This window comes from Oncorhynchus kisutch, linkage group LG8 (assembly GCF_002021735.2).
Source record: "Oncorhynchus kisutch isolate 150728-3 linkage group LG8, Okis_V2, whole genome shotgun sequence".
Classification (NCBI taxonomy): Eukaryota; Metazoa; Chordata; class Actinopteri; order Salmoniformes; family Salmonidae; genus Oncorhynchus; species Oncorhynchus kisutch.
The window spans coordinates 39,138,163-39,160,388 of NC_034181.2; the positions used below are offsets into that span (position 1 = coordinate 39,138,163).

A 22,226-nucleotide genomic window follows, 5' to 3' on the forward strand; every position below is an offset into this window, starting at 1 on the left:
GGAGAGAGATGGATAATATCTATTTAACAGCGGTACACAATAGGAGAGAGACGGATAATATCTATTTAACAGCGGTACACAATAGGAGAGAGACGGATAATATATATTTAACAGCGGTACACAATAGGAGAGAGACAGATAATATCTATTTAACAGCGGTACACAATAGGAGAGAGACAGATAATATCTATTTAACAGCGGTACACAATAGGAGAGAGACAGATAATATATATTTAACAGCGGTACACAATAGGAGAGAGACAGATAATATATATTTAACAGCGGTACACAATAGGAGAGAGACAGATAATATCTATTTAACAGCGGTACACAATAGGAGAGAGACGGATAATATCTATTTAACAGCGGTACACAATAGGAGAGAGACAGATAATATCTATTTAACAGCGGTACACAATAGGAGAGAGACAGATAATATATATTTAACAGCGGTACACAATAGGAGAGAGACAGATAATATCTATTTAACAGCGGTACACAATAGGAGAGAGACAGATAATATATATTTAACAGCGGTACACAATAGGAGAGAGACAGATAATATCTATTTAACAGCGGTACACAATAGGAGAGAGACAGATAATATCTATTTAACAGCGGTACACAATAGGAGAGAGACAGATAATATCTATTTAACAGCGGTACACAATAGGAGAGAGACGGATAATATATATTTAACAGCGGTACACAATAGGAGAGAGACAGATAATATCTATTTAACAGCGGTACACAATAGGAGAGAGACGGATAATATCTATTTAACAGCGGTACACAATAGGAGAGAGATGGATAATATCTATTTAACAGCGGTACACAATAGGAGAGAGACAGATAATATATATTTAACAGCGGTACACAATAGGAGAGAGACGGATAATATCTATTTAACAGCGGTACACAATAGGAGAGAGACAGATAATATCTATTTAACAGCGGTACACAATAGGAGAGAGACGGATAATATCTATTTAACAGCGGTACACAATAGGAGAGAGACGGATAATATCTATTTAACAGCGGTACACAATAGGAGAGAGATGGATAATATCTATTTAACAGCGGTACACAATAGGAGAGAGACGGATAATATATATTTAACAGCGGTACACAATAGGAGAGAGACGGATAATATCTATTTAACAGCGGTACACAATAGGAGAGAGACAGATAATATCTATTTAACAGCGGTACACAATAGGAGAGAGACAGATAATATCTATTTAACAGCGGTACACAATAGGAGAGAGATGGATAATATCTATTTAACAGCGGTACACAATAGGAGAGAGATGGATAATATCTATTTAACAGCGGTACACAATAGGAGAGAGATGGATAATATCTATTTAACAGCGGTACACAATAGGAGAGAGACAGATAATATCTATTTAACAGCGGTACACAATAGGAGAGAGATGGATAATATCTATTTAACAGCGGTACACAATAGGAGAGAGACGGATAATATCTATTTAACAGCGGTACACAATAGGAGAGAGATGGATAATATCTATTTAACAGCGGTACACAATAGGAGAGAGACAGATAATATCTATTTAACAGCGGTACACAATAGGAGAGAGACAGATAATATCTATTTAACAGCGGTACACAATAGGAGAGAGACGGATAATATCTATTTAACAGCGGTACACAATAGGAGAGAGACAGATAATATCTATTTAACAGCGGTACACAATAGGAGAGAGACAGATAATATCTATTTAACAGCGGTACACAATAGGAGAGAGACAGATAATATCTATTTAACAGCGGTACACAATAGGAGAGAGACAGATAATATCTATTTAACAGCGGTACACAATAGGAGAGAGACAGATAATATCTATTTAACAGCGGTACACAATAGGAGAGAGACAGATAATATCTATTTAACAGCGGTACACAATAGGAGAGAGACGGATAATATCTATTTAACAGCGGTACACAATAGGAGAGAGATGGATAATATCTATTTAACAGCGGTACACAATAGGAGAGAGACGGATAATATCTATTTAACAGCGGTACACAATAGGAGAGAGACGGATAATATCTATTTAACAGCGGTACACAATAGGAGAGAGACGGATAATATCTATTTAACAGCGGTACACAATAGGAGAGAGACAGATAATATCTATTTAACAGCGGTACACAATAGGAGAGAGACAGATAATATCTATTTAACAGCGGTACACAATAGGAGAGAGACAGATAATATCTATTTAACAGCGGTACACAATAGGAGAGAGATGGATAATATCTATTTAACAGCGGTACACAATAGGAGAGAGACAGATAATATCTATTTAACAGCGGTACACAATAGGAGAGAGACAGATAATATCTATTTAACAGCGGTACACAATAGGAGAGAGATGGATAATATCTATTTAACAGCGGTACACAATAGGAGAGAGACGGATAATATCTATTTAACAGCGGTACACAATAGGAGAGAGACAGATAATATCTATTTAACAGCGGTACACAATAGGAGAGAGACAGATAATATATATTTAACAGCGGTACACAATAGGAGAGAGATGGATAATATCTATTTAACAGCGGTACACAATAGGAGAGAGATGGATAATATCTATTTAACAGCGGTACACAATAGGAGAGAGACGGATAATATCTCCTTTCATCGTTAATATCAACCATAAAGGAAAATGGCAAAGTACGAGAGTCATTGTCCAAAGCAGGAATGGAGAGTGTGCTATTGCGGTAGGCTGCAGTGGGTTTGCTGGGCAATACACATATATATATATACTGAACATGTAACCACAGTAATGGTGGCCAGAAAATCAATGAATAAAAATGTTACATTGACAAATGAAACAAAGTGTAGATCTTTAATCTTCTCCAACATGTCAAGAGACACTTTACTTCACATAAGTACAAAACATTTCACAGTGTTAACTGTCTCTCTATCCCTGGTTGATGTATATTTCAGAGCCTCTTCAGTGTGGCTTGGGTATAGCATACATTTTCAACAACAAAGACTGCACTTCCAGTTTGTGTTCTTTACTCTGTTGAACTCTTTTGTCTTCATTCCTAGTTACAGCACATGGAACCACCGTTGGCATGCAAGACATTCAATCTAAAACAAAACAAAGCGTAACACATTATAAATCATATCAAATATCAACGCAGTACGAAGAATTAGCCATCCATTGTGTTATATCATAAATTGTCTTACATGCCATCATTTTTTGCTCCACCTTTATTTAACCAGGCAGGCTAGTTGAGAACAAGTTCTCATTTAAAACTGTGATCTGGCCAAGATAAAGCAAAGCAGTGTGACAAAAACAACAATGCAGTTACACATGGGATAAACAAATGTACATTCAATAACACAATAGAAAAAGTCTATATACAGTGAAGGTTCTTTATCGGTGGCACACATGAAGCAGTTGTTGGCTTTGTTGAACTCTGAAATCATAGACATGAACTGAACATATGGCTGTCCCACACAACTACATAAAAATAAAGAATTTACTTTTAATTAAATGTCATTACATACCAGACATTTTTTGTATATCCTCAGCCATTTCTTTTCGCACTTGCTCCATGTGGTTTTGTGAAGGTTCTATATCAATTTGGGAGGGGATGTTGGGGCAGTTCTGTGCATCTTCCTTGGCCATCTACACCAAAAAATAAAATTATAGTTTTTGACCTAATTGTCACATAACAGCTAACCATTCATTATTGAAAATCTAACTATCAAACCTGCAATACAAAGACCACACAGCTGAAGCTGTCCTGCTGCATGGTGAGTTATTTCCCCTCCTTTCCACTTTGTCTGCCCAGTCTTCTTTTCCATGGCAGGATCTTCTCATATTGAAGTGTTCTCTTTTTATGTAAACATAATGGGATTCTGATTAGTTATAGGCAAATTAATACACAGGCCAAAACTGTATGCTGATTTCCTTATCACTATAATCTAGTAGAGGTCATTTATTTTATGCCCCATTCTACACACAGCCTAAATTATAGGCACTGAACCATTTACAGGACAATAATGAAAGTAGCATATAGGATCCAACCCTATGACAGAGTGAATACATGTAGAGTGTTTGTAGACTTAAAGAAAAAAATATTAAGTGACAGTTTCATCAGTACGTGCTTAAAGAAAGTCATATCGCAAAGATCACAGATGACAGTGCCCATCAAGTCTATGACGATAGAGAATCAATTGTAAGCACCAAAGTGTGTTCGTCAAAATAATATCTGAGAATATCAGTTGTTGAACATAATACTTGTATTTGCAATAGCAATTTATGATATATGCAGTTGAAGATTATTCCATGTACCAACACTACATGTAGGGCGGACATAATACATTGATTTTACATGATTTACATGATACATGATTTTACCACTCAGAATCCAGAAAGGATATGACAATGGGGCCAGCACAGGACGTAATACACCCTTACGACCATCTAATTTTTGATCTTGACTTGGTATCTGGTAAACTGCTGTTGTGTGTCAAGAAAAGAGCCCCAATTAGGGGTTAGTGTACTCCAGTAACAAAGGGCTGGTTTAGATTAAAAACTATTTCCCTGTGTCCTCGTTCATAGGGGCATGAGAGACTAGTCAGTGGTAGAATTGAGTTGGCACTTTATTGGCTCAAACACCCACAGACCCACAAGGTTGAGGTTACTCATGGACAGTAATTAGTAAAAAAATCTATGTTTTTTTTTGCATTGTGTCTTCCATCTATCCAAGAATAGGATCCTACGTGTTAGGAAATATTTGTTCCCATGCATACAAAGGAGGATGTCTCTCCTCATACCTCTGGCACTTAGTCAGACTGTGTAAAAACTTTACGATGGGGCAGGCAACAGAGTTCCATTGACTAAGCACCATGGAGACCAATCAGGAGAGAATACATACAGGTCAAGGGTGCCAATTGAAAGTCAAGGGGTGTGTCTGTGCCTTTTGGATTACTCTCTTGCAAACAGAGAACCCCTGTGGTTCAAGTCAAGAGCTACCCTTCCCCTTTCAGTCTGCTCTGCACATGTCTGAAAGTGACCGAGCCAGCAGCCAAGAGAGTTTTTCATAGTATTTCATTAAAAAATATACATGTATGAATGGTTGTAAAATGTTTATGTATTAGATCCAGTACAATGGAATAACTATAGTCCACTGACTATACAAGGGTAGTCAGTGGACATTCTGAACCTTGTTTGAAGTCAGTAGGTCACATGACCAAGGAGCTATTGAAATTAGAATGTTTGTTTGAAAAATTCATGTAAAAACGTGTGAGATGAAAATGGACAAACTAAAGGGTTTGCAATGTGTAGGCCCACTGAGTGTACATTCTGAACCTTGTTGAAGTCAGTAGGTCATACGACCAAAGGGCTATTGAAATTCAAAAATGTAAATAAATAATTTTAAATAGTGCAAGACATTAAAAACGTGTGTGTAAAATGTGTCTATGCCATCGGGTTATCTAGAACCCGTTTTGAAAGTTTTAGGAGTAATGGTTAAAGAGCTATTGAAATTAGAAAAATGTGATTTGTCACTATGTTGACGGTGCCTAACTGCTGTTGTTGGACGTAAGTAAAACTACAGGCGAATATCCAACCTCGGTTGTAAAATTATGTATAATTGCATGAAATGCGTTGATAAAAGGCCACATTTTTCTCGGACCCCTAGGCTACTAAAAAATGTTACCCATGTACGCAAGTTTTGTAAGTTCCTCTACTGCTCTATGCCACTACGGTAATGCGATGATATGCATGCAATGTTAAAACATATATATAATAATGGTTGCCTTGCCTACGAGTACTTCAGCTCCCCAGGTCACACCCCTTTCGCGCTCACTTTTTGTTCCGTCGCTTCCCGATGTGCACATTTAAGCACTGATTGTCAGTGTATGTACTTTACCTGTAGGTAAGCTTTATGTGACTGATAACATTTACAGCATATGTTCCAAAATAAAACGTTTAACGGAGTTAAGAACATATCGTAAACTCACTCCACAACAAGCTTGAAATGTCACGGATGGAGCAGTCCAATTGGTACCGTTTGGGTGGCTCAACCCGTTGGAAAGTTGTCAAAGAGGGCTGTCACGATATGTTCATAAGTCCGTTACACATGGCATTTTTATTTCATTTTTGTACATGTTGGCACATATGCTGTACATGTTATCAGTGCGAAGCAGAGGATCATTGGTTGAGACCAGTATGGGGCAGTCGTACAGTGGAGGTTAACTTGAAGAAGAATGGCGACGAAGGAGATGGCAGCCGGTTTACGATCCCGTAACCAATTGTGCTATTGTGTTTTTGTAAACATTTCACTGTAAATTCGGTATTCGGCGCATGTGACAAATCAAATGAGATTTGAACCTAACCCCCTTTACACACGATACCGCTCCGTTCTGCTGATCGAGGGACTGAGCTCATTGATCCAGAGAGGAAATCAAGCACATAACATTTTGATTACAACTGCTGGGACTAGTTTGATTATTTCAATGTAAATATAATCTCCTATAGGCCTACATACAGTATTTTGAAATACACTTTGAGTTTTTAACATCCTAATACCTATCAACATTGGATGTTATACCATTTATATTTAAATTATTTTATACCAATTCCTCAAGATAAAGAGGTATGAAGCGTACTTAGAACTAGGATAAATGTAGCCTCTATACCTATTTGTGTGTACAATAACAAATAAACATAGGACGTCACTATAAATAAATGTTATTCTTATGCAACATACAAATGTATGTATATGTGTGATAGATTATAGACTGAGCTAGACGCATCAACATCCGTTTTAAACACTAACGGTTGGGGTTCTTGAACGTTCCCCATAATTCCTCACCCGATGTCAACGCCCCGGACCCGAACACCTACAGTCGGATTCTAACACCAGGAAATTAAACGGTAAATTGGAAAGAATATTGTAAAATATTGTATTGCCTGTTTTCAGCTAAAAAAAATATTGCGAGTTAAGCTGTTGTCTAAGTAAACAATAACGTTGATCTGACAGTGTTGCATCCAATTTCGCACCCACAAATAAACTGTTATTGGCGATAGTACGTTTGGTCTATGTTGTGTTCATGTGCAGTTTGTTGGCAACGATACCCCTAAATCAAAGGTTGTTATTTTAAGGTACAGCTGATAAACCTTTTATGGTAAATTCAACAGTAGGTCCGACCTACTTGGTACTTTCAACAATACGGATGTCCCCCTTCGCCTCCCCCTGGCTCAAGGGTTGCTGAGAAAAATGTATTATTTTATTATAGTTTTATTAGTTTTATTATATTTCAAATATGTGAAAAATGTACTTTTTGTAATTAACCTTTATTCTTACTGTGTGTGAACTGTAGACTGTAGCTTTATTACAATGTTATTGCTCTCTTTATTGCAATATTATTACTCTCTTTATTACAATGTTATTACTCTCTTTATTACAATATTATTACTCTCTTTATTACAATGTTATTACTCTCTTTATTACAATGTTATTGCTCTCTTTATTACAATGTTATTACTCTCTTTATTACAATGTTATTGCTCTCTTTATTACAATGTTATAACTCTCTTTATTACAATGTTATTACTCTCTTTATTACAATGTTATAACTCTCTTTATTACAATGTTATTACTCTCTTTATTGCAATGTTATTACTCTTTATTACAATGTTATTACTCTCTTTATTACAATGTTATTATTCTCTGCCCTTCAGCTGCATATATTTTCCATACCTGCAAGGACACAATGGTGCCAGTACTGTAGACTACATTGATCCTTGAACCAGCGAGACGCCAGCTGAGAGTTGGAGATGCCTCTATTCCGTGCCATGATGGAGCCCAGGGCTGCGAAACGGGTAGTGAGAAAGAGGAAGATTAGAGGACGAGGAAGATGGGAGGAGGATGAAAATCATCCTCCCCGACTGACCCAGCTTTGTCTGTGGAACTTGGCGGAGAACATGAAGGAAGTGTGGGTCAAAGACTACGCTGACAACTACATGGATCAGTACTTCTTCAGATATGTCATGGGCCCCTTCACCCTGCTGCGTGAGTCTGTCATAGGAACTGGAAGGGATTGTGTATGTATATGATGCCATTGCTGGTCATTTGTAAATGTGCACATGATTAGTCCACTAGTTACTGGTAAAAGTGTGTGTGTGTGTCTGTGTCCCCTCTCTGTCTGTCTCTTTCTCTAGCGGCTGAGCTGGTAGAGGAGCTCCTGTCTGTCCTGTCCTCCAGGTGTGAGTTGTCCCGTGCGGCGCTACACCTCCTGTTGATCCCTCAGCTCAGAACCCTATCTCTTGGGGGCCACTCTGCTCTGGTCACCCCCAGCCTCTGCACCCTCATCGGGATTCGCTGCCAGGTTTTGGTCCCCCTTATAATTTATAGTATGTGTTATAGTAAGCTCCTAAAGTATTGGGACAGTGACACATTTTTTGTTTGGTTTTGGCTCTGTACTCCAGCACTTTGGATTTGAAATGATATAATGACGGAGGTTAAAGTACAGACTGTCAACTTGAATTTGGGGGTATTTTCATCAATATCGGGTAAACCGTTTAGAAACGACAGCACTTTGTATATAGTCCCCCAATTTTATGGACCAAAAGTATTGGGACAAAAATGTAGTATTTGGTCCCATATTCCTAGCACGCAATGATTACGTCAAGCTTGTGACTCTACAAACTTGTTGGATGCATTTGCTGTTTGTTTAGGTTGTGCTTCAGATTATTTTGTGCCCAATAGAAATGAATTGTAAATAATCTATTGTGTCATTTTGGAGTCACTTATATTGTAAATAAGAATAGAATATGTAGCAACACTTCTACATTAATTTGTATGCTACCATGATTACGGATAATCCTGAATGAATCGTAAATAATGATGAGTGAGAAAGTTAGACACACAAATATCATAACCCTAAGACATGCTGCTAACCTCTCACCATGACAATAACAGGGGAGGTTAGTGTTTCTGGGAGAGTATGAAATGTATCCCTCTAATTTTCTCACTCATCGTCACTCAGTGCTGGAGTACAGAACCAAAACAACAATAAATGTGTCACTGTCCCAATACTTTTGGAGCTCACTGTATGTATGGGTTCTCCCTATCTCCCTCAGAGCCTGCATTCCATGGACCTCTCTGGAGCCCAGCAGGTGTCTGCCCATGTCCAGTGTGACCTGCTGGGTTGTCTGCCTTCCCTGCGCTCTCTCTCTCTGGCTGGCACCCCTTGTGACAGACAGGTTGTGGAGGTGGTTGCCCACCACTGCCCCGCGCTGCGCCACCTCGACGTGTCCCGCTGCCACTTCCTGCCCCCCGCAGGCCTGCTCTGCCTGAGGGGTTCCTCCTGCACCTCCCCACCCCCCCTCAGCAGCCTGCTGGCTCTGGATGTGGGCTTTGGGGAGGGGGATGGAGACGGGGTGGCTGCCGTGGCCTTCCTCCTGCTCTCCCTGCCGTGGCTGGAGAGAGTGGCAATGGAGGGCCTGGGGGAAGCCTGTGGCCTCATACACAGCAGGGAGTTCGGAGGGACTGAGGAGCTCACGACCAATGAGGGGCTGCCCAGTCTCTGGGAGGTGTGGAGGGAGAGGAGGCAGAGTGGGAGGGCCACAGACACAGGCGAGATATCAGGAGCGGATGTGGAGGAAATTGAAGAGGAGGAAAATGACAACCGTTTCTCGTGGGCGAGTGAGGGTGAGAGTGAGGATGAGGGTACAGGTGAGGAGACAAGGGGAGTTGGAGGTGGAAGAGGTGATGCCCAGATGAGAACAAGGAAGGAAATAGAAGAAGACAGTGTTGAGAAAGGAAGAGAAGTGGGAGTGGGGGGGGCAGGGGGTGAGGGCTTTACCTTACGTCTAAGGGAGGCGCAGGGCATGTCTGGTGGGACTCTGGAGGCTGTAAGTCAGCTTTGCCCCGAGCTGCGCTCTATATCACTGGACTGTGAGGAGGGTGGGCCTAGCCAGGGGTCTTGTCTGGCTGCAGGCCTGGCCAGGTGGGCAGGCCAGCTGAGGGGACTCTCTGTGCGCTTCACAGGGCCCCTGGATGAGCTGCTGCCTGCCCTGCGTGCTATGAAGGGCTCCCTGGTTTCTCTCACCCTGGAAGGGGTCAGAACCAGCTCTCAGACAGCCATGCTGGAGCTCCTCCACACCTGTCCCAGGCTGAGGAGCCTCGTCGTCCACGCTGAGCCTCCTTTAGCCCCCCAGGAGGAAGAGGAGGAGGACGACGACGACAGGGATCTACCCTGTCTACCACAACTGTGCTCTCTCTCCCTAAAGTAGGTCAACTGCTGTACAAATAGAGTTAACTCGCTATGCTCTCTCTGTAGGGCGTCATAGGTACGACTCAATGGGCCACATACCAGCTGGGAATCCCCAGTCATTTTCTCCGCAGGTCCTGTCTTGGTGAGTGGGTCATGCGATCCCCTGAAACCTCTGGATATCTGTATTTAGTGTTGACTTCCCCAGGATGTAAGCTATGGTGTTGACTGCACCATTGTTTAAGCTTCTGTATATCTCTTCCCATTGAAGTTGTGATATCCTGTTCAGTGCTCATCTGTCTCTCTCTTCTCCAGCTTCTCCTATGACCAGCGCCAGATGAAGACCGTCATGTCCTGGAGGTCTCTGGGGGTGGCGCTGTGGAGCGTACTATCCGGCTCTCCCCTCCTGGAGAGGGTCTCCCTGGTGGCAGTGCCTTGTCCGCTGGAGCCTGTGTTCCAGAAGCTTCTGAAGCGCCCCGCCGCCCGACCCAACAGCCCTCCACTACAACAACTATGCCACCTCAGCCTTGTCCGCAGTGACGTTTCTATGGAGACGGCGTCGGGCCTGATGACCATCAACAGGCGTCTGAGCAGCCTGGACCTGAGAGGCTGCTGGGCAGTGAGCCTGGACAACATGAGGCAGCTACAGAGGACAGCCACCAGGAGGCAACGTTGTATCACTATCACATGGACATGATGTGCTTTACATCTGCCAGGCAGGGGCACCCTCATTTACACATACTGTGTGTTTGGGGCAAATCCAACACATCACTGAGTACCACTCTTGATATTTTCAAACATGGTGGTGGCTGCATCATGTTATATGTATGCTTGTCATCTGCAAAAACTAGGACGTTTTTTTTTTTAATAAACAGAATAGAGCTAAGCACAGTCAAAATCCTAGAGGATAACCTGGTTCAGTCTGCTTTCCAACAGACACTGGGAGACGACATCACCTTTAAGCAGGACAATAACCTAAAGCATAAGGCCAAATATACACTGGAGTGGCCTAGTTAGAGTTTTGATTTAAGTCAGCTTGACAATGGCTGTCTAGCAATGATCAACAACCAACTTGACAGAGCTTGAAGATTATTTTTCAAAAAGAATGTGCAAATATTGTGCAAAGCTTCTAGGACCTACCCAGAAAGACTCACCGCTGTAATCGCTGCCAAAGATGATTCTAACATGAATTGACTCGGGTGTGAAGACTTATGTAAATGAGAGTTCTGTATTTAATACATTTGCAAACATTTCTAAAAACATTTACTTTTTCATTATAGGGTATTGTGTGTAGAAGGGTGAGATACATTTTTTTTTAAACATTTTGAATTCAGACTGTAACAACAAAATGTGGAATAAGTCAAGGAGTATGAATATTTTCTGAAGGCACTGCATGTGATCGTGTCTCAATGTAATCAAAGTGTGAAATTATTTATTTTCAAATACAATCTTTTTGGGCTTAGTTGTGGTCAATTTGCAGTGTACAAATTATTATCATTATGTTCCGGCCTCCTGACCATCCACTTCGACAAGGATCGGCCTGCGGCTGAATCTAGTTGCCTGCCCCTGTTGTAGAATTAAGCAATAAGGCCCGAGGGGGTGTGGTATACGGCCAAATACCATGGCTAAGGGCTGTTCTTATGCACGATGCAACGCAGTGCCTGGACACAGGCCTTAGCCGTGGTATATTGGCCATATATCACAAACCCCCGAGGTGCCTTATTGCTATTATAAACTGGTTACCAACATAATTAGAGCAGTAAAAATAAATGCTTTGTCATACCCATGGTATACGTTCTGATATACCATGGCTTTCAGTCAATCAGCATTCAGGGCTCGAACCACCCACTTTATAATATATATTATCACTATAGACAAAAAAAAGACAAAAAACATTCTTATAACAAGAATAATTTGTCATAGCTTTTAAATGACTTTTGTATTGTATAAAATTACATAAAATTGTACTGCACTCAACAGATCCATCTTTTCAATATATTATTCACCTACAAAGTTGCTGAATTTGTGGTTTACCTGACTCTGGCTGCTGCGTTGCCTCCAAGAATTTCTGGAATGCCTAGTGTCCCCGGGCAGGTCCTTTGTCACAATATCCTCTAATGCTTGTCCCCAGCAGGTGGTTAGCAGTTTCAAACACAGTAATGTAAAACTAGGTCAAGACAAATAGCATGTTTGCTTTGTCCCAATCACTCAAAAGTTGTGACCTCTTGACCTATCTAAAGGCCTTAGTCATGTTAATGAAACACTTGACTTTCACAATAAGTTACTTTTTTCACTCACTATCACTAACCAACTAACCCTTTTCTCCCACTACCCCTCCCCGGTCCCCTTTCAATGACTCAAATCTCAGTGATTCAAAGGAGCTTCCTTGATGGCTACTGACACATGTTAAACCTAGAACAAGGGCAAGCCTGCGAACCAGTCTCCCTCTCCCCCACACTCTCTTTTTCTCTTTATCCATTTAGTCTGGGCAAAAGAGAGGAACACATGTCGGAAGGATTGATAAGGATGGAGAAGCAGAGAACTGGTCAAAAGGAATGGAAAAGGTGTCTGTGTTTAGAGTGTTCTGTATGGTAAGGGAGTGCGTCTGATCATTGGGACCAGGCTCAGACTGGTCTAATCTGGTTACGCTCCGAGAGCTTAGTGACTCTACCTCAGGTCACCCCTTCATCTCACGCCTGTCCATTTCCCATGTTCACCGTGAACTCGCCCAATTCTCTCAAAACACTCCCACTTTCCCCTATGGCCCTACTTGTGAGCGTGCTCTCGTTCCCTGAATCCAAAACCAACCCCAAGCCCCTCCTGTATGGCTGGGGGGAAATGTTGTCAATCTAAAGGAAAGAAGCTATTACCGTAACACTCATCCAATCCTCTCAGATCTACATTAGTGGCTCGGGTGTTGGGGCTAGAGGTCCATTTGGAATTCAGAAACAATCTCCTTCCTTACCTTAGTTCCCCTAGCTCAGTGTTCCTTCCCAACTCCCCACAGTAGACAGAGGTGCATTCAAGTCATATCCACATCTGTCACTGTGATGTCAAACACTGAACCAGCTTTCCAGAAATACACACAAATGGCAAGTGAAATACACACACCCATAAGAAATTAAGGGTCTGTCCGCTAGGGGGGTAGGAATGTGTGTCTGTCCCAACCCCTAGAGGGAGGCTACAGGACCTCCCCAGCTGTTCATGGGTCAGGTTGAACAGAACACGTTGGTTCTATGATCCCCCGGCACATGTCCCACATCAGCCGTCCTCTTTTTTTCCTCCATGCACAGAGGCAGGGAGGGATGGTATAGAGGTACTGGAGGAGTAGAGCAGAGTAGTCATCTTTGCAGTCTCCCTCTCGTGCTCTCTCCCGGGCCTGCACTGCCTGAGCAGCTGCCAGCATGACTCCTTCTGCCGACGCACTCCCCCACCCCAAGCCTGTGACAGGTGTGCGAGAAAACACCGGGGTTGAAAACTGTGCTTCCAAACAGTCTGACTGGCCCACATATTTACTCCTATAATGTAAACAACCAGGCCTTGCAATGTCTCTGTACAGTCTTTATTTACATGATACAATTATGCTGTAATGCTGGGTAGCAAGATTATGTCATTCATAAATATCAGGTTCTTTTGTACAAATTTGCATAACTAAAAGGAAAAAATTGAAATGGATACCTTTGTTTTAAAAGGGTAAAAACCTCATCCCTACGGGAGAAGAAAAATCTACACAGGACACACTTGTATCAATGTTTCACACAGCCAAGGAAAGTCTCACACACACACTGCTCTAGATCAGTCACACAGACCAATAAGGGAAAGAAAGCTGAAAAGATCCGTTGGAATCCAACTCTGGAATCTAGTTATCAAAACCTCAGTTCTGCCATGCTCCTGTAGCCTTGGAAACATGTGCAGAGCTACGGGATATATTGCTTCACAAAATGAAGTGGAGGTGCACACAATCTGACACCCATGTGTTCACTCAAACTCACTGAACACGCACACCAAAATCAACACAAAGCAAGGCTGTCTCATATACCCTAACTTCACAACTGCACTGAATACATGTGCTAATATCAGTACTATGTTAATGTATATAAAAAACAGAGATTAAACATGTCTCTCAGCAGATACAATAATGACCTAGCAATTCATTCAGATATTTTACATGATTTAAGATATTACTGCATGGGGTTGCTCTCCCATTCACCCCCCCCCCATATAGCCAATAAAACAGATGGGTAGTGCCTAAGTCTCACCCAGAGGACTGCACCAGGGTCAATGCACGCAAGCCTCTGCCGAGACCACAGTTGGGAGATTCTGACCTTAGATTAGTCTAGGACCTCCTTGACTAAAAGTCCTGTCCCACATGATAGTTGGTAAAAATGTGTTTTTGTACTCCTTCGCACACCTCTTACAATGACCATAAAGACGGGCCACGGCGTTCAGGTGATCAAACAGAAATGGTGCCTAAGGACTGCTTTAAAAATGTCAGAGGTAACCCCTTCCTCTGGAAATAATGAAGTGATTGTAAGGGGAGACGATTAGGAAAAAGTTTCACGTGGACATTGTGATGAGGAGAAACATGACCTGCTGCTGTGAGGTAGGCAGGTCACAGTCTGGGGGATAAAAGCCCACCTGCATTTTGGGAGAGCATTTTGGGAGATAGTCATACCTATCGGACAACTGACACTAATGGGAACGGAACGTAGAAATGGAGATTCAACTGAACTCGTCGGGATACTGCATGTGCACACAACTTTAGAAAAGAATAGCTGTCGGCTATTTGGCAACAAAGTGGCCAAACAGCTCAGGGGCCATATTCAGTTGTGATAGAACGTCCAGATAGATATAGGTTCTGCAGAACAGACACGTCTCTCCTGGAAAGTTACCCTGGGCTGCTCTTTTAAAATGTTATTTTTTTATATATATATATACAGAATATCAGCAAAGAGGGAAAAAAATTATAATAAACGTAAACAAAAAAAGTGACCGTTCATGCATCTCCCCAACGGGCAGGATCTCTGTCCTTTCTCAAGGTTGTGACTTTAAAAATGACATCCTTTTGCCACTCGTGCCAGTGTTCATGTCAAGGGTTCGACATCATACTCTAGTCTCTGTGTGGATGGTTCTTAACCCTATATTCTCTGGATCTTGTCAGCGACCACAACAGGGTTCTCCTTGCGGATCTTGGCAGCTGCCTCAGCCTTGTAGTCGTAAGGACAGTTGTGCTTGTCGGAGTACCGATGGACACCACAGAACAGGTTCCCACAGCGACAGTCGAACCCTGGAGTAGAGTTCAAAAGGTCAGAGATTAGAGGGGAACCACAGTATGAACCAAACACCAACTCAATAAGAATTAACCTCTGATAAGACCAAACACACAGGAAGACTAGGGTTACATTCCAAACCACCTACGATGCAGCCGCATTGCGCAGATAACCAGATAAATAAGTGATATTGATGGGGTTCCTGCGTGTTACACACAATTTATGCATAGTAGAGATCTGAGGCCAATCACAAATGCGGAAGTAGTGTTTTACATTGCAGAAATGCCATCAGTATGACTTGACTATTTGTGCAACTGCAGTGTAGGTGGCCTGGAACATGGCCAACCTCTTTCGCAAGAAGGCATGACGTCGTATGCATTGCTCAACCCTGTCATCCCACTTCATTTGAGAAGCACCACGTCCTGCTGTGGCACGCTCACCTGTGAGGCCCACCCTCTTGCGGCACATAAAGCACTTATTCTTCTTGGGCTTGGGGGTGTCTTCCTTGGCCTCGTCGCCGCTGGCCGTGACGGGGCTAGACGCAGTAGGCTGACTCACAACTGAAGGAGAAAACAGAGGAGAAAAGCACTTAAATATATACTTATTTCAGTCTTCAGATTCAAATAGAACTGTTCCTGTGTTTTTTTCTGAGGCAGTCTCAGCACTCACATACAAGGGTATTTTTAATCTGGTTTATTTTAGGCAGCCTCCGTGTTTGAGGCTGTATGTAAAACCACAGTTGGTTGCAAAGTATACAAGTCAGGGTGCATCGAAATAGCCAATGCTAAAGTGGGTCGAACAGAGCAATGTTTCCCTCTAGAAGTGTGTGTTTTACCAGGCTCTAGGGAATCTGGGTTATCCTCTCTTGAGATGCTCATCTCGGTCATTTGTTGAGTCACTGGAAGAGAGCCTTGAATAGTTCTGCAGAGGGGGCGAATGAAAGAAAATTATAAGTTACAGATATGAGAGCGCATAAAGCAATAAGACATCCATTGTAGCACATGCGGACAAACAAGCACACCTTACCTAGCCATGTCTGTAGCAGAGCCAGATGAAGGGTCTACTTTGGTGAGACTGGCCTCTAGCCTCTGGATGGCTGAGGCCTCAGAGGTAGGACTACCGACTGCTCCTGTGACACAGCAAAAGCAAAACTAAATTTTGGTTCAATGGTTTCCACTCAAGAGTGCAGCTGGTCCATAACGTGTATGCAAATTAGCGTTATCGCGATACCAGAATCGCAATACTCCGAGGTATCTTGGCAATGAAACAAAACATGAAGTGGGCTAAATTTCCTGAGAAAAACAGTCCTATTGTTGGAAACAAGCAGCCTTATGTTGTCACCCAGAATCACATGTTTCCTTTCCAAGCAATAGCACACAATGTGTCATACAGTAGGTTTTTTTAAAGGACCAAATAGTATCTTAGTATCGCAATACTGGTATCGTGACAATCCTAATGCAAATAGTGATTTTTAGGGGGTGGAGGGGAGGGGGACGCACTGTTTGAAGTAGATTTGTGTGGTCAGTAAGAGAGAGGGTGGAGGGCGAACTTACCCATTGGGCTAAGTTGGCTCAAGCTGCAGTCACTACTCTGCTGTCGGTTCAGATGCTCCTTGTAGCAGACCGAGCACATGCCGCTGTTTCTGGGGTTGCCATAGAAACCACAGCCAGTGGCACAAAGCACAGGCGTCAGGCTCGGGTTCGTCTCTTGGGCCATCGCTGTCAACAAATGGGAGCAAGGTACCTTGTTAGTGTGGGAGTATGTGTGTGTCTGCATGCGTAACAGTGTGTCTTAGGTGACCAAATGTAGGTGGTGGTTAGGCACATATATTTGAAAATAACATACTAGGAAGGAAATTTAAAACTAATGAAGAAACGGGAGAGAAAATTTAAAAATACATCCATTGAAGCAAGAATTCTACTACCAAAGTTAGAGGGTTGAAATTCCTCGTTGTGCACAAGAAAACAGAATGAACGGCGAGGCGAATTAGGCCTAAGACTTTCAGCTCCCCTCCTTGGCAGGAGCTGCTCACATCAACAGGAGTCAGGACGAGGATGTGTCATTACCATAAATGACTAGGCCTATAATAGTGTCAGCTGTTCCTCCTCCAGCTTGTCACGATTAAGCACATGTTGATGGATATTTATTTACAATGTTCACTGCCTGTGTGTGACAAGGACAGAATAGTGCCAATATGGGGAGAATAGACCGAGGAGTCACATTTGCTGATCAGTTTTGTCATTAACCCTCGAAGGTGCTGTAGCAAGACAAGAGATTCTCCGGAACTTTTATGTACTTTTTAGCCAGTAGTTGTCAAAGTAGTGCTCATAAGCCAAAAGTGATCACTGTTTACTATGCCACATACAATGCATTTGGAAAGTATTCCGAACCCTTGACTTTTTCCTAATTTTTATGTTACAGCCTTATTCTAAAATTGATTGAATTACATTTTTTCCTCATCAATCTACACACAATATCCCATAATGACAAAGCTATAAAACAGGTTTTTATAAATGTTAGCAAATGTATTAAAATAAATAAAAACTGAAATATCACATTTACATAAGTATACAGACCCTTACTCAGTACTTTGTTGAAGCACTGGCAGCGATTACAACCGTGAGTATGAAGCTACAAGCTTGGCACACCTGTATTTGGGGAGTTTCTCCCATTCTTCTCTGCAGATCCTCTCAAGCTCTGTCAGGTTGGATGGGGAGCGTCACTGCACAGCTATTTTCAGGTTTCTCCAGAAATGTTCAATAGGGTTCAAGTCCAGGCTCTGGTTGGGCCACTCAACGACATTGAGACTTGTCCCAGAGCCATTATTGTGTTGTCTTGGCTGTCTGCTTAAGGTTGTTGTCCTGTTGGAAGGTGAACCTTCACCCCAGTCGAAGGTCCTGAGCGCTCTGGAGCAGGATTTCATCAAGGATCTCTCCGTACTTTGCTCTGTTCATCTTTGCCCCGATACGGACTAGTCTCCCAGTCCCTGCTGCTGAAAAACATCCCCACAGCATGATGCTGCCACCATCATGCTTCAGAATAGGGATGGGGACAGGTTTCCTCCAGATGTGATGCTTGGCATTCAGGCCAAAGAGTTGAATCTTGGTTTCATCATACCAGATAATCTTGTTTCTCATGGTCAGAGTCCTTTAGGTGCCTTTTTGGCAAACTCCAAGCGGGCTGTAATGTGCTTTTTACTGAGGAGTGGCTTACGTCTGGCCACTCTACCATAACGGTCTGATTGGTGGAGTGCTGCAGAGATGGTTGTCCTTCTGGAAGGTTCTCCCATCTCCACAGAGGAACTCTGGAGCTCTGTCAGAGTGACCATCGGGTTCTTGGTCAGTTTGGCCGGGGGGGCAGCTCTAGGAAGAGTCTTAGTGGTTCCAAACTTCTCCTTTTAAGAATAATAGAGGCCACTGTGTTCTTGGTGACCTTCAATGCTGCAGAAATGTTTTGGTACCCTTCCTCATATCTGTGCCTCGACACAATCCTCTCTGAGCTCTGAGCTACGGACAATTCCTTCGACCTTATGACTTGGTTTTTGCTCTGACATGCGCTGTCAACTGTGGAATCTTATATGGGACAAGTGTTTCCAAATCATGTCCAATCAATTTAATTTACCACAGGTGAACTCTAATCAAGTTATAGAAACATCTCAAGGATGATCAATGGAAACAGGATGCACCGGCGCTCAATTTCAAGTCTCATAGCAAAGGGTCAAAATACTTATGTAAACAAGGTATTTCTTTTTTTATATACATTTGCTAAAATTTCTACATTTGTCATTACGGGTTATTATGTGTAGATTGTTGAGAGAACAAAAAATATATATATATTTTTTAGAATAAGTAGAGTAACAAAATGTGGGAAAAGTCTAGGGGTCTGAATACTTTGCAAAGGTACTGCATGTGCAGATTTGTGCACCACCTCATTGCCATCTCTCTCGCTCTGCAATGTGTGCCTCTCGCTTGGTGTCACTCAAATGCTGAGGAGCTGAAACTCATTGGTTGAACTTGAATTGCTAGGGAGCTGGCCCATGTTTTCAAATTTGGGATTACATAGCTAATTAAGGTAAAACAGTAATTCTGCATGTACGAACTACACAGACACATCCAGCCCAAAGTTGGAGGTAAAAAAAATACTTAGGGGCCAAAGTTCAGGAACATGTCTTTAAGTTCCAGGTACTGAACGGGTAACTTTGCAAGAGAAATAAACAGATTTATATTATAGATGATGATAACATTTAAAAAAAATGCTCTGCAAGGAAGGGGCCACAGCAGCCTGTTCAGAACATTCAGAGATGTCAGTGTCATGGCCCTGCGAGGATGCGAAGGACAAACATAAAATTCTGACAGCCCTTTGCACTCTCCAACCCCATATTGTAGGCCCCAACCTCCACCAAGGTGGCCTGTCACGTAAGGATTTCCTTAGAAAAGCCTCTTCGACTGTATCACGTGTCTGCCTGCTGACTGCAACGCCCCCTGCAAGCACCACAATTGTTGACGTTGCCTGGTTTACACTAGTTACCACAGCCACAAGGTCAATATTTATTTATTTATTCCTCCAAAAGCGAAAATTGTAGAAACAGGTGGTATTTTTATGACTTTGTGGTGAAGAACATGTTGCCGTGGGCCAAAATGTTCGATTGTCACGGGCGGTACTGCACGACAACCTGTTTGCCACCTGGATATGCATGGAACACAAATGCTCTCAATCATCGCTTTCTCAAAGAGAAATAAATAGCATTTGCAAGCAATCATCCATTTTCCTGGAAACACAAAATAGTGAGTATTTTTGCTTCACTGTCATTGACATCTGTCGGGGAGCAGCAGGGTCTATGAGGCGACGTCAATCAATGTGCTCCACATGCATTCCACCACTCCAGAGCCTGTAGTGACTATTAGCTAGGCTAATTTGTTTAAACTAATTAATGCAATCAACACGAAACAAAACACGCATTAATGTGTCTGACTGTAGCCTAAGCACACCCTTGGGGGGTGGCTTATTAATTGGCACAATGTGGTTATTCACGACAGATTTACCTAGATATACCATGAATTTAAAGAAATTACTCTAAAACTAGCCTACAGATGGACTAAATGGCCAAAATTACGTGGACACCTGCTCGTCGAACATCTCATTCTAAAATCATTGGCATTAATATAGAAGAGCCTCCACTCTTCTGGGAAGGCTTTCCACTAACGTTAAATGTTGGAACATTGCTGCGGGGTGTCCTAGCTACTATACATGGTCTTGGTCAGACAAAGAACAGAATGAAATAGATTGATTTGGCCCAAAACCACCGAGTCACGCTACAGCTAAAAAGTGCTAAGTACGAGACAAGAGTTAGCCAGCTAACTAACGTAGATTCGCATGACAAGCAACATAGTCGAGAGCAAAGGCAATAATAGTACTTTGTCGCACACTCGTCTAGAACAAATTAACACCACAACAATGGAGTTAACAATGTTCTGTAACTAGATTAGTGAATTAGATACAGGCCATGCTTTGACCCTTGTTCTTTTGTGCTTTCTTTGTCTGCTAACCATCTCTTCCTGTTGTTTGGCCGTGTTTTGATAACGTTAGCGCCTCCATTACTCAAATGAATCTTTGCACCTAGGCTGGCACCCTAATTCTTTATTTGTGCATGTCCGAATTCAATGTTAAAATTTCCTTACGCGTTCAAATGAAACTCATTGAAATCAACCAGCATCAACATGCTATCAATTCTCAAAAATTGGTTAGCAATTGCAACTAGCTGTTAACTAGTATCGTTTAAAAAAAGAAAAATTCAGATAAAGTACAAGCACAGAGAACTAGCTTATACGTCGCTATTTTACCCTTAGTCTCGAAAACCGATACTATAGCATACATGGCTAGCTAGCGACCCTCCCTCCCAGACTGACTTGCTTTTTCCCCCCAGGCCCAGCCAGACTGGTCACGTTCAAAGGCTTGTGATATTTTCAGCGAGGCGGTGGTGACAGCTTTTGCTCGCTATACCTTGTTTACCAGAGGCTAACGACCAACGATAAATACGACCTTCCCCCCCACAAGACAACACATATTTCTAGTTCATTAGATGCTCTGATAAAAATGGTTCCTTACGAAATTCCATATTAAGTTGATGTTGATCCAATTTTCGGTGTCCTTTTTCGGTCTTCAACCATACACCACGACAACCCAACCGTTTCAAATGTCGATTCTCACCTGCACAATTTGATCAAACGTACACACGATGTATGGTCTGGTTGAGTACTGTCCACCAAATGTCTTTTCTCGCTGTTTTTCTTTGACCGAGGCTGTGAGAGGTGTAAATGTCTTCTCTTTCTCTACACCCCCCCTCCCGCCTCTGCTCTGTCGAGCGGTGTTTGTTTCCTACTTTAGTAAGAGGAGTGGCAGATGATGTCACGGTGAAAATACCGTACAGTGATTCGCTACGGTAGAAGCCCCGGAGCGCGTGTAATAGCATGGGGGAGGTGTGGTGAGTATACCGTATTTATTGCACATTCATTTGTCATCCATTCCACCCACAGTTTGAATATCGAGCCATACGATGATTCTTAATGAGTCAATGTGTCTAAATGAGTCTTTCAAATAACACCGACCGGCTTGTGGTAACATATGTGTGTTTATTCTGTGTGAATATCAGATTTGTGTCCACAGACAGGTGTGTGGGTGTTGCA

General features: G+C 42.3%; 2 protein-coding genes across 7 annotated transcripts; one reads left to right on the forward strand and one right to left on the reverse strand.

Annotated features, from left to right (window-relative positions):
* The first annotated feature begins 5,783 nt into the window (after positions 1-5,783).
* si:ch211-214j8.12 (uncharacterized) lies at positions 5,784-12,289 on the forward strand. Of its 3 annotated transcripts, XM_020489616.2 has the most exons (6): positions 5,784-6,932; positions 7,161-7,277; positions 7,740-8,070; positions 8,220-8,386; positions 9,141-10,291; positions 10,589-12,289. In XM_020489616.2, exons 3-6 carry the CDS (start codon positions 7,836-7,838, stop codon positions 10,968-10,970), a joined length of 1,935 nt encoding a protein of 644 aa, XP_020345205.1. In that variant the 5' UTR covers positions 5,784-6,932; positions 7,161-7,277; positions 7,740-7,835; the 3' UTR covers positions 10,971-12,289. The 3 variants fall into 3 exon arrangements, 2 of the variants coding, with proteins under 2 accessions (XP_020345205.1, XP_020345206.1); XR_004210813.1 differs by lacking the exon at positions 7,161-7,277 and having other exon boundaries at positions 9,141-10,418; positions 10,589-10,703; XM_020489617.2 differs by lacking the exon at positions 7,161-7,277.
* Positions 12,290-13,817: 1,528 nt separating this feature from the next.
* Positions 13,818-22,012, reverse strand: LOC109895701 (AN1-type zinc finger protein 5-like). Of its 4 annotated transcripts, none has more exons than XM_020489612.2 (6): positions 21,649-22,012; positions 17,097-17,261; positions 16,570-16,672; positions 16,379-16,464; positions 15,984-16,103; positions 13,818-15,560 (listed from the first exon to the last, which is right to left on the reverse strand). In XM_020489612.2, exons 1-6 carry the CDS (start codon positions 21,656-21,658, stop codon positions 15,412-15,414), a joined length of 633 nt encoding a protein of 210 aa, XP_020345201.1. In that variant the 5' UTR covers positions 21,659-22,012; the 3' UTR covers positions 13,818-15,411. The 4 variants fall into 4 exon arrangements, with proteins under 4 accessions (XP_020345201.1, XP_020345204.1, XP_020345203.1 ...); XM_020489615.2 differs by having other exon boundaries at positions 13,820-15,560; positions 21,751-22,012; XM_020489614.2 differs by having other exon boundaries at positions 13,820-15,560; positions 16,570-16,669; positions 21,649-21,920.
* Positions 22,013-22,226: the final 214 nt, after the last annotated feature.